Raw genomic sequence first — 12,117 nt, forward strand, 5'->3', positions numbered from 1 at the left:
CGATCCTGCAAAATCGCCGTCCAAAGCCACGCCTCCTCCAAAACACATGAACGCACACAGACCAGAAGCGAGAAGACCAGAGACAACATTGGATTACACTCACCGGTGAGAAAACTTTACAGTACAGTAACAGTACTAACGAACATAAATAACTGTTTGCCTGCCATTCTCTCTCTGTCTACACAGCGCACGTGAACGCGTTGATGATGTGTGATGTCTGCGTGAACAAGCTGTGCAGTGGTATGCAAACACACGTTGACTGACAGGGAACTCATGCTTTCATTTCATTCGGACCGAACGCAATGATTGAACGAATATTTTATGGTCCTACGCCTTCCACAAACGATATGTACAGTACTGTGCAACCCCCCCTGGAAATATCAGTTTACATTTCCAAACATACTTTTTGCCATTAATTGTTGTAATCCAGTGAGATTTCTGTATGCACAAGGAGTCTGACAACCAGGGTTCGAAATGACTTAGGAGTCTTGGGGGGTCCCCTAAAATTTAATTATTAAATTATTAAAAATTCTGAAGACTACCTTGCTACACTATATACTGTAGGCAAAATTATATGGACCAATGTTGAAGGTGGGATAATGGTCTTGGGATGTCAGAAATTATGTGTTATAAAGTCAGAATTGCGTGAAATAAAGTCAAAATTGCGTCTTATAAAGTCAGAATTCTGACTTTTTTTCTCGCAATTCTGACATCTTTTCTCAGAATTGTGAGATATAAACTAAAAATTGTGAGATATAAAGTCCAATTCTAAGGAAAAAAAATACGGATTTTTTTTTTTTTTTTTTACCTCAGAATAGTTTATATCTCGCAATTCTGACTTTATAACACGCAATTGCGACTTTATATCATGCAATTCTGACTTTATATCTCCAAATTGCGTATTATAAAGTCAGAATTACGAGATATAAAGTCGCAAAAGTTATATTCCTCGCAATTGCGAGTTTATATCTCGTAATTCTGACTTTATAATACGCAATTTGGAGATATAAAGTCAGACTAAATCCAGAAGAACTGCGGGAACGTCTCCGAGATGCTTGAAGAAACCTTCCTGCAAAGCTACCTGAAAAACTATGCGCAAGTGTACCTGGACAAAAGCCGTTTTAAACACAATTGTGATTTTTATTTTTGAAAGCATTCTCACTTTACAGCATTTTAACACAAGTGGCAGTACTTTTCACAGTACTGTAGCTTTGCAGGAAGGTTTCTTCAAGCATCTTGGAGACGTTCCCGCAGTTCTTCTGGATTTAGTCTGTCTCAGTTTTTTCTGTTTCTTCATGTAATCACAGACGGACTCGATGATGGTGAGATCAGATCATACCGGCTGTTGTCAGACTCCTTGTGCATACACAAATCTCACTGGATTATTACAATTAATGGCAAAAAGAATGTTTGGAAATGTAAACTGATATTTCCTACTGACACACTACAGCAAAAGATATAAATTATTATATTAACATATTAACATGCCTAAGGCTTTTGCACAGTACTGTATTTATATATATAAAAAAAAACATTTAGACCACTTAACATAGTGATTGCTATCAGGATATGAGGAGACTTTCAACCAGCATAACAAAAAAAATTCGGTAGAGAATCACCTATTGCACCTTTAATGAATATCCAGGTTTTTTAAGGGAAAGTGTCATTTTAAGATATTCTAGCTTAGTATGCAAAAGAAAACTAAGACACAGATTGGTTGATTTTGTAAAAAGTATAAAAATTGTGGGGCCAACAAAACATTTATTAGCATCCCACCATCTTAACCAATGAGATGAGTTTGGGGGCGGGACTATCTGTTTTATCAATCAATGGCAGATGTGGGAGTGTTTTGAAATCCAGTTTAAAAGCAGCCATTATTTCTGCAATTTTGTTTCATAAAATAAATGTACCCGTTTTGTGCTTGCCTGTTTTTACTTTCCAAATATCTGTATGCCAGTTGGTGAGCGGGTAACTGAATCATTCACTCCACCTATTCATTCAACAACACTGATTCGTTCAGGAATGCAACTTTTGCTCAGATATTCTCAATGGTGGATTCTGCTTTTGCGTCATTTGGAACAGTTTTCGTTGTCGGATCAAAACGGATAAGTAACTGGCAATATTGCGCCTTCAGTGTTAAGCTCCTCAATATGAGCTTCTTGTTTATTGAACTTGCAATCATGTTGTTGATCTGAGTATCAGCGCGGCTGTGATTACCTGCAATCTCATATTAAAAATCTGTCTGTTGAACTAAATTCTCACTTTCAGACAAAAATATGCGCTCCACCTTTCTCCTCTTTCCCGTGATTATCTCCTTGAGCTCCAGGTGTTGTGTTTAGGGCTGTTCAGCTTTGAAGTAATGACAGGCAGAAAACAGCTGGTTAAGTGGTTAAACCATTGCCATTTCCTTCCCTTTCCCTATTTTTCACTTTTTAAGATCCCACATTCCTTTTTATTCTCTATATAATTCCTCCTTTCGCATTTACGGGTTGTGTTTTTGTTAAGAACAATATTTGAGCTCCAGAAGAGTACAGATTTGTTCAGTTGTTCTGTCAAATGTTTTTCTGCTCTGCAGAACTGTCTCTGTGTGTGTGGATGTTTATGTGAAAGTGTGTGCCATCAAGATTTTATTGCCTGAAAAGTTTTCGACAGTAAAACAGGAGAGATGATTACTTAAGCCAAATATAAATCCAACACCAAACACGGCAATCCAGCCCACATGCAGAAAAAAAATCCCATTTTTTTCTAAAGATTTGCAGACAGAATGTCAACTCAAGGGTCCCCCAGGGCTTGGCTGAGATGTGTAAGAGAGATACAGTATGGAGTGAGTGAGTGAAGAAACATGCAGTCACTATTGAATTTAGTTGTGAGTCACTCACTGATTTTCACTGACTAATTCCTTAGAAATGATTAATAAGGCTGTTTACTGGCATAGTTGGCCACAACACATTCCCAGTAATGTGTCACAACACTTGGACTCAACATACAGCTCTCAAAACAATCACAGTCATCCACTTAAGTGTAATTATTGAATCATTTTCATTTCAAGGACAGTGTTTGCCTGTAAAATCTTTATTTAGGTCTTGTTTGTAAGATTGTGATTTCTAGTTTCCTCTTAAAACTAAATTTGCCTGCAGATGTTTCCTCCACTACTGTGGTCCATTTCAGCTGTGTGTCTTTTTATGTCTTTTTCATTAGTCCGGTTCTCAGTGCAGCCCAACGGGGGCTTAATAAATGCTATATATATACAATGCACACAGGCTATAAAAAAAACATAAATATGTCTATAAATCTAGCTTTAAACCCATGCAAGTCAAAATATAATGAAAAATGGGAAAGGTTTGTGGTTAAAATAGATGTTCATAGGTTTTTACAGTACTTTTTATGGTCCCTGCATATGTGCTGATTGCTTGCCAGAAAATGTCACTCAGTGCTGAGAATGGCCAAGTTTATGGAAACCGTGACAGAGTCTGATTTAAAAAAAAAAAAAAAAAAAAAGACGTTTTGGTTTGAACTGAAAATGTAATTTGCATGCTCAAATTTTTCTGGAGCAGTGTTATTTTAGTATTATATACTTTTGTATTTAATAATAGTTTAAAATTAGATTTGCTTTTTATATTTTGAGGTTTCATTTTAGTTTGTTTTAGTACTTGTGATTTTTATTAGTTTTATTTTTTATATTTCTATAGATCTTTAATTTCAGTTTTAGTAATCTACTACATATGGCAACACTACAATAAGGTCTAATTTGTAAACATGAGTTAACTAATATTGACTAACAATTAGCTATATATTTTTACAGCATTTATTAATGTTATATGATAAAAATGTTCTTGTTCATGTTAGTTCACAGTGCATTTATGTTAACAGATGGAACTTTTGATCTAAAACATTTATTAGTAAATATTGAGATTAACATTAGCTAAGCTTAGTAATTTTATTTAATTAGCATTTATATTTTATTATGACTGAAAATTATTTTTAATAGTTTTCATTTTAGTTAACAATAACAAGTTTGGCCTAAAATCACTAATAATTATCCAATAATAGTTACAGGTTTTATTTATTGTTTTAAACTCCTCCTTTAACTACACGTTTTTTGAAAACCAGTGTTCTTTCAGAACTGCCCTAAGCCCTAAGAGGCCATGGATTCATTTTATTTATTTTTTCTTCCATGTTTTCTCATGATCACAACTTAATTTTCTCATGATCTCAACATAAAAAGCTGTTTTCTCATGATCACAACTTAATTTTATTGTGGTCTTGACATAACAAACGTTGTTTTCTCTATCACGACTCAATTTTCTCATGATTGACATTTAAAAAAAAAATTGAATATAATAAATATATAATATAACTTCCATTTTAATACAACTGTTACATCCTCTTTCTGACGGCTGGGATGATTATAAATTCTTCCATTTTATAGAACGTTATATTTGTGTTTGTTACTCTATCACCCTCGAGTGAGAGATAAATGTGGCTTAAAATGAACTTGATTAATTTTAGGAATACTGATACTTGCATTAAATTCTTAAATCACATTGATTATGTCAACATTTTATGTTTCCACTGCCTTGTAAAGAAACACATAAAATGAAGGCCTTGGTTTTTAATGGCCCAAGTGAAATAAGACGTTCAGTCAAGTTTTTGTGTGATCTGCGCAGCATGAAGTTGTAATTTTTGGGATTAGTTTTTTATCAGCTTGTGTCAGCACAAGGTCGCAGACCTATGATGTGCTAATAACAACGAAACTAATTTACTGGTGTTATTTAACCAAGAAACAACTTTTTTTTGGGACCTAGAGAAGCCAACTCATAGTTATTTTCCAAGTTGTAGGTTCGGTTACCCAGATATTTTTGCCTCCAGTATCATGAAGACTGCACATTTCAACATCCTTCTCATCTGACATACTGCTTTTTGCATATTAGGGAAGTATGAATATTTGTAGGGCGGGAGAGAGACTGTCTTCCAGGGTTCCCACGGCCATGGAAAACCTGAAAATAACATATTACAATTCTGATTTCTAGGCCTGGAAAGTTTTACTGGGAGATACGTTGTTTTTTTTAGTTGCGCTCCTCTCTAAAGTATTTAATCGGCTAGACATTGCTGTTTGTGAGTGCTTGTGTAGAGTAAACTCCCTCGAGGCAGCGCGATAACATCCGTCTCGTTTGTCATTTGAGGGTCTTATTGAAGATATTTGCACACTAATTTGTACTCTAGGATCAAATCTGTATAAAAGTCACGGAAATAGGAATTCACAACTGTTAAATTCCACTGCTAATGTCATAACACAGGCTGTGATCTCTGTATTTTCAGTTTGCATTTCCATCCTCTCAACAGTCATTCCACCTTTAGTACTTTAGCATAAAGATTTGGGGTTGTTTGATTTAGTACACTTGGGAGACATCCACTGTTATTATGTTATTTACTGTCCATACTAATCCACAGCGGGCATGTAGAATGCAGGGCTCAGAGCTGTTATTAAGTATGCTTAGTACTGACATTCCTCTCCAAATCCCCGTACTTTTGGATGAGTCTCTGTCGAGTTTCCAGCTATCTGTTTCTGTCTCTTAAAAACTCTCTACGAAGGCTGTCAGACTCGTCTGCGTTTAACGTCACTTTGAGATATCCTCCAAGCAGTCGCTGATTAGACTTCTCTCTATTTACCATCCTGAAGGATAAACAAATGTGACTAGTGAGCACGTCACACACTTATCCGCACACACACATGTACAGATGCATGTCATCTAAATCACTGCACTGCAACAGGTGTGTAGTCAACAGTGTGCGGACTGGGAATGTGTCCGTTTTATGCTTGTAAATCCGAGTAAAGCCCCTCTATACCTCTCCTTCCTCCTCAACCGGTGCTTCATACTGTAGTTTCCAGACAAAAAATAATTTTCATAGAGGGCTCTTATTGCAGAACACAACAAAAAAAAACAACAACACCAGTGGTGGTCACCCAGTCTAAGTAGATCTCATAAAAAAAGAGAACGGAGTAAATTTCACTACCAGTAAGTGGAGTCTTTACATACAAAGCTGCTGTGCGCTTTAGACAAATTATGCTTGGTCTTAAATCAGACTCAGTCCTAGACTATCCATGTTATTCACAATTTATTGGTATTTCATCTGAGTATTAAATCCAATATTTTCCGCTCTTCATTTTGTACAAACTTCAAATTTCTGTGACGAACTCAAGCTCTTACTGTAAATCAGTAGCATCACAACCAAACTGTTATGACCTCAAAATGGTCTATAGGATACCATTTATAATATGAATGCAATAAAAGGCAACTTCATTAGAGAGCACACTTTCATGACTAAGTGCGAGTACACTTTTAAAAAGTGCACTGCAATAATGTGTATGGTGTTTTAATAATCTTTTGTCATTCTTTAAAGTATACTTATTTTGATGTGTTGACTAACATACTAAAGCACATGTGGTCCGCTACTTGATTATCATTTTACCTGTAGTGTGTTATTAGATTACATTTAATATATTTTAAATGTAGTAAATTGTAACATCATCATTATAAATGTGTCGCCTCTGGCTTGCTTAGTTGAGGACACTTAATATTCAACAATATTATTGATTTGGCTGTACTGACTGTACTGTTTTCTGCAGAACTGCTTTGTAGATGAAATGAACTAATTTAGAAATGTATGATCTTTACAACGGAACTGAATCAACTACAATCCGTATCGTATAAAGCGCTGTATAAATAAAGGTGACTTGACTTGACAATATACAGAGTACTCACTAGAAAACAAGAAATACAGTATACTGTGCAACTACAGTAAGACAAAAATACTGTATTTTGTACTTACTGTAGTAACATGTTTATATTTTTGAGGTTGAGTGATAGCAAAGTCCCTTTCAAGGACATCGAAAGTCTTTGGTGATAGTTGCGATCGTGAAATAATCGTCATTATTTACTCACCCTCGTGTTGTTCCAAATCCACAAGACTTTCGTTCATCTTCAGAACACAAATGAAGATATTTTTAATGAAATCTGAGAGCTTTCTGTCCCTCTTTTGAAAGTCTATTCACCCAAAACTTTGACGGTTCAAAACGATCATAAAAAGATTGTGATTTTGACAGAATTTTCATTTTGGGGTGAACTTTAACCAGAGAAACATAGATTTCATCGGAGACAACTGTCCGTTTATTATCTTCTTGGTCTCAGTCCCTCAACGCATATTGACAGTGAGTAGCCTACCTGTGTCTTAATTTGATTTTGCGATTAGAATTTTATGTGAATTTTTTTTGCATGTGTGTCAACTGAGACATATTGAGTGCTTGGGTTTCCTAAAAAAGAACATGGTGAAATATGTTCATGAAGACATTTTTGTGAAGATTAAAAAAAAAAAAAAAAAAAACCCTAATGGAATAAAATGGACCATGTGTGAAAACAGGTGAATAGAGTTTAAAGTTTCGAAGAATGTGTCTTTGTTTAGGGAGCTGAAGTAATGCTCTGGGATTTTATGCTAATAGAATGGGTTTTAATGTGTTTGCAATGAAGAAAAACTGTAAGTCGCTTTGCATTATTGACCTGGAATAAAGAAACACAAAACCACTGCCACAAGAAACATTCCTTTGCCGCGTCAGTCTGAGCTCCAGTAGTTTATGTCCGTGAAAATATTTTCTGTGAACAGAACTGACCGATTGTTTCAGTGCAAGAGTTCTGAATGTTCTCTGTGTTTTTCCTTTAGATCTGATGTCTTGATATTCTCCTTTCCTCTCCTGTTTGATGAGGTGAAGTTCATGTGACCTCCAGAAGGTGTGCAGGTCATAGAAAAACACACTTACCATCTGGACACGAGTGACATACACCCTCATTACTACAAAATTACACACCACAAGACACACTCAAGTATGCAAAGAGACGGCTGTGGACTGCATTACAGAAAGGGCCTGTTTTACATTTGTTTTCTGTTCTAGTGGCTTTTAGAGGGAGAGGGAGAGTTTTTTTTGTTGCTCTAATTCTCTGATTTAGTTCTGGTTAGGTCAGAATAAGCCTCCCTGAGTGTTAGAAAGAAAGATAGAGAGACTGTGTCTGTCCATCAGAAAGTGATTGTAATTCTAAGCATTTTACAGCTTCTCTCACATGCAGAGAGATTTCTTGGAAGGAAACCTTGCTGCTTATGAAAGAACAAAAAATGGGGTGAGTGGAAAGAGGAGAGGAGGGAGATGTGTGCCAGTGTGTATGTGACTCGCTGTCTGGGGGTGAGACACACACACACACACACTTAAATACCAAAGAGAGAAACCCCCTTTCACTAAAACTTTCTCTCACACAAACACACATCTCCATTCAGAGACAGCGCCACTGCATACTTTTCATTAAGACCAGGACATACACACACATTTACACACTTACTAACTGTCTTGTTCTGCTCATGGCTTGTGGGATGCAACTGCCGACATGGAGCGGACACCAGTGGAGACTCATCCAGCGTTTCCTCCTGATGACCCTTTTGCTCTCCCTCCTGTGCCCACCCACAGAGCCTGTTCCCTGGGACAACGACTTCAGCAGCGGCCCTGGAGAGGTAAGAACCGCAGAGAATGAACAAATGATTCCAGCCGGCAGAACTAGAATGCATGCAAGTTTCTGTAACAAACACTGTTTATGCAGAACAATATAGTGTGTTGGAATACTTAAAACCTAATCCACATAAATCTGCACTTACAAAAAATCTAAACATCTATAGTATTAAGTTCCTAAAGTTACGTCGAGTTATCAATTTAATAGGTTGAATATGACTTGACTTGATAAATGTTCTGGTATAGTACAACAGTGTGATCCCATTTTCAAGAAGGTTTTTCCAAAAAGTATATTGCTGCATTTTAAAATGATGCACGTTTACAAAAATGCAATTGTTACAATGACAGTAACAAAAATACTTTACAAAGTACAGAGTACTCATTATAAGACAAGAAATACAGTATACTGTAAAACTACAGAGTTGGCACAAAAAAATAAAAATAAGTTGTGAAAAAAATACTGTCTCTTACAGCTCCTATAGCAACCTGTTTACATTTCTGAAAGTTTAATAGAAAAATATAAAATTAAAAAAAAAATTAAAATAAGTTTTAATATATAAAAATCTTGTTAAAATATATTAGTGTTTTTTTATGTATTTTTCTAAATGTTATCTGCAGTGCAAAGGACATTTTTTTAAATAGGCCTATATGTATTTTTATTTAAAAAAAAAATTTAAGTATGAAATGTCAAAAAAAAAAAAAAAAAAAAAAAAATATATATATATATATATATATATATATATATATATATATATATATATATTATTATTATTATTATTATTATTATTATTATTTTTTTTTTTTTTTTTTTTTTTAAATCTTAACCTATTGAGTACTGTGAGAATGTGAGTAGATTACTCATAAACTCCTGAGTCCAGTATAGTAAACACTGGAGCAAACATTGATGGCTCTTGTAAAGATCATCTTGGGGACAAAACATTGCAAAACTATCCAGTACGGATGTGTGTGTGGGGCTCTGGGGTCAGGTTTTGTCTTCATTGTAGGGAAGAAATGTCCCCATAGGAATAGTAAAACCCAAAATCACCTCTACTGTGGGGATCAGTCAAAGGTCCCCACGAGGAAAATGGCTTAGTAAACATACTAAATAACATATCAATAACATTGTTAAAAAAAAATGCCGAAAGGTTTATTTGAGGTTTGGGGGATAGAAAACATCATGAACTCAGAGTAAAAACAAAAGAAGTCACTGGAAAGTCCCCACTATGATAGAAAAACAAAACTGTGTGTGTTTTTCCAGTCTGTCAAGTATGATATTCTTAAAACTAAGCCTGTTTCTTATTGTAAGTCTGACAAACTGGGAGAAAAGGTGTTTTTTTCATAGTCTTAATCAATCCCAGTTCTTATAGAATCTTTGGAACTTACAATAAAAGCAGTTTGTTTAAGCATTAGATGGCTTGCAGTGAGTAATTTGGAATCATGAAACGATGTGGTCCTTGTCTGACCATAAAGTGTGAGTGTGTGTGTGTTTCTCATTATTGTGTTATGCTAAGAGGGACTGATGATGGTTTGAATGAAAAAGTTTTAGGAAACGGTTTCCAGTGAATTATTGCGATTATAGTAGCAGTGTTTCCACATCTGTAAATCTCAAACACAAGCAATCTCTCTCTTCATTGATCTGTTTTTTTTTTTCTGTATTTATCTTGTTCATCTGCGAGCATGGGTGAATATTGAATTTGATGTTCAGTATACTAAAACTGTGAAAAAGTGTATAAGTGTATTTTTAGTAACTAACGTTAACAATGTATTGCTCATTATTTAATGCATTAACAAATGTTAAGTAATGAGACATTATTGTAAAGTGTTACCTAAAATTTTCGTAAAATATGCACTCATGTGTTTTGAGTCTAATTTACATATAAATTATAAATGACTGAAAGCATTTTTACAGGCATAAACACAGCTCAATGTGAGTGCATTTTCAGTGAAAGACAGCAATGCCCTTTTGAAGAGCTACATGTTTGCTTTTTTTGATTAACTCTTGCCAGATAAGACAGCCAATGTTGATGAATTTTCTGAAATCGAATCATCTTAGCCGTTCAATTTTGATTTTAATCTTTTTATTAATACGATCTCAAGCAAACATCTGCCCAGATAGTCTCCCATTTGAAGTGGTGAAATCCCTGTTTTCATCTGTGTGAAGTCATTACTCAGGTCTGAAGGTTGACTCGTGTGTTTGTGTGTGTGTGTTGTTCTCGTGCAGGGCTGTGAGGGTTTCCAGGTGGATGTATGTGGTGTGTGCGCAGGGGATGGGAGCTCGTGTGAGCTTTTCAGTGGGACACTCTTTCTTTCTGTGCTCTCTGTTGGTTACCACAAGATCCTGGACATCCCCTCTGGAGCTCAACGAATCAAAATACAGGAAACGCAGAAGACCAGGAACTACTTAGGTAATGGAACTGAATTCCTGCTGGCTCTTGTTTTTACTTTACTTCAGGTTCATTATCATGGCACGTTCCTCAAACAGGGTGCAATTTAGTGTTTCCAGACATAAAACACATTTTTGTGTGTGTGTGTGCTCTGAGAAATATATGTTAGATAAAAAAACTGGCAGGTGAGAATACAAATAAACAATCTCATTCTGTTAACTTATAATCAAATTTTAGCATTGACTGTATTTGATGTGCACAACCATTCAATCATTTTATTATAAAAGTGTAGAAAATAGAAAAAGCCACCGCTCATCCGTCAAGAAAGTCTTGTAGTGAGGTGCTGCTAAAACTAAATCATCATTGAAAATTGTAAAAATACAGCAGCCGCACACTCAAAATTGATCTTGCACAGTGTTTGAGTGTGCGGCTGCTGTATTTTTACAATTATAAGAGTGTAGACAAAATTATTCATCAAATAATTCAAATATTTTGGGGTTGGTAGTATTTAAAAAAAAAAAAAAAAAAAAAAATTTCTCTCTCTCTCTCTCACAAGGCAGCATTGACAGAATTCGATTAAAAAAAAAAACTGTAATATTGTGAAAATTTTAAAATTACTTTTCTTTTTTTTTTACATTTTTCTTTTAAATTTGATTTATTCCTGTGATGGCAAAGCTGAATTATCAGCATCATCACTCCAGTCTCCAATGTCACATGATCCTTCAGAAATCAGTGATACATTTTTTTGATGAATAGAAAGTTGAAAAGAACGGCATAAATAGAAGTCTTTTGTAACATTTTAAATGCAATTGTAACATCTATTAAATGCATACTTGCTGAATAAAAGTATTAACTTCCTTCAAAATAAATAAATAAAATCTTACCAACCCCAAACTTTTGAACAGTAGTGTACCTAATTGGTTGATCAATAACTACAAATCAACATTTGGTTCCAATACAGCTTAATTTAGGCAAAAACCTGTAACCCTTCTTCTGGTGCAGTATAGCCTACATATTTATCATTTTTGAATATTTAATGTTTGTTGGTGAAACACATCATGTTTTTAAACTGTATGTAGACAAATTTTGGAAGCAAGTCTCATATAAAATGGAATGTATAAATATATATACAGTCAAACCAAAATTTATTCAAACACCTTCAACATTTCTCACATTATCACAGTT

The 12,117-nt window shown here is 34.9% G+C and overlaps 1 protein-coding gene across 2 annotated transcripts in view; it reads left to right on the plus strand.

The window, feature by feature from the left end:
• The window catches only part of adamtsl7 (ADAMTS-like 7), a 21,419-nt gene continuing 9,302 nt past the window's right edge, over positions 1-12,117 (plus strand). Inside the window, exons 1-4 of one of the 2 annotated variants that reach the window (XM_084097263.1) lie at positions 1-105; positions 187-240; positions 7,717-8,553; positions 10,770-10,953. In XM_084097263.1, the coding sequence (XP_083953389.1) occupies positions 8,404-8,553; positions 10,770-10,953 (334 nt within the window). In that variant the 5' untranslated portion in view covers positions 1-105; positions 187-240; positions 7,717-8,403. Of the gene's footprint in view, positions 241-7,716; positions 8,554-10,769; positions 10,954-12,117 lie in introns of both variants that reach the window. The other variant, XM_084097264.1, reaches the window with a different exon arrangement.

This window comes from Abramis brama, assembly GCF_963993115.1.
Source record: "Abramis brama genome assembly, chromosome: 2".
Lineage (NCBI taxonomy): Eukaryota > Metazoa > Chordata > Actinopteri > Cypriniformes > Leuciscidae > Abramis > Abramis brama.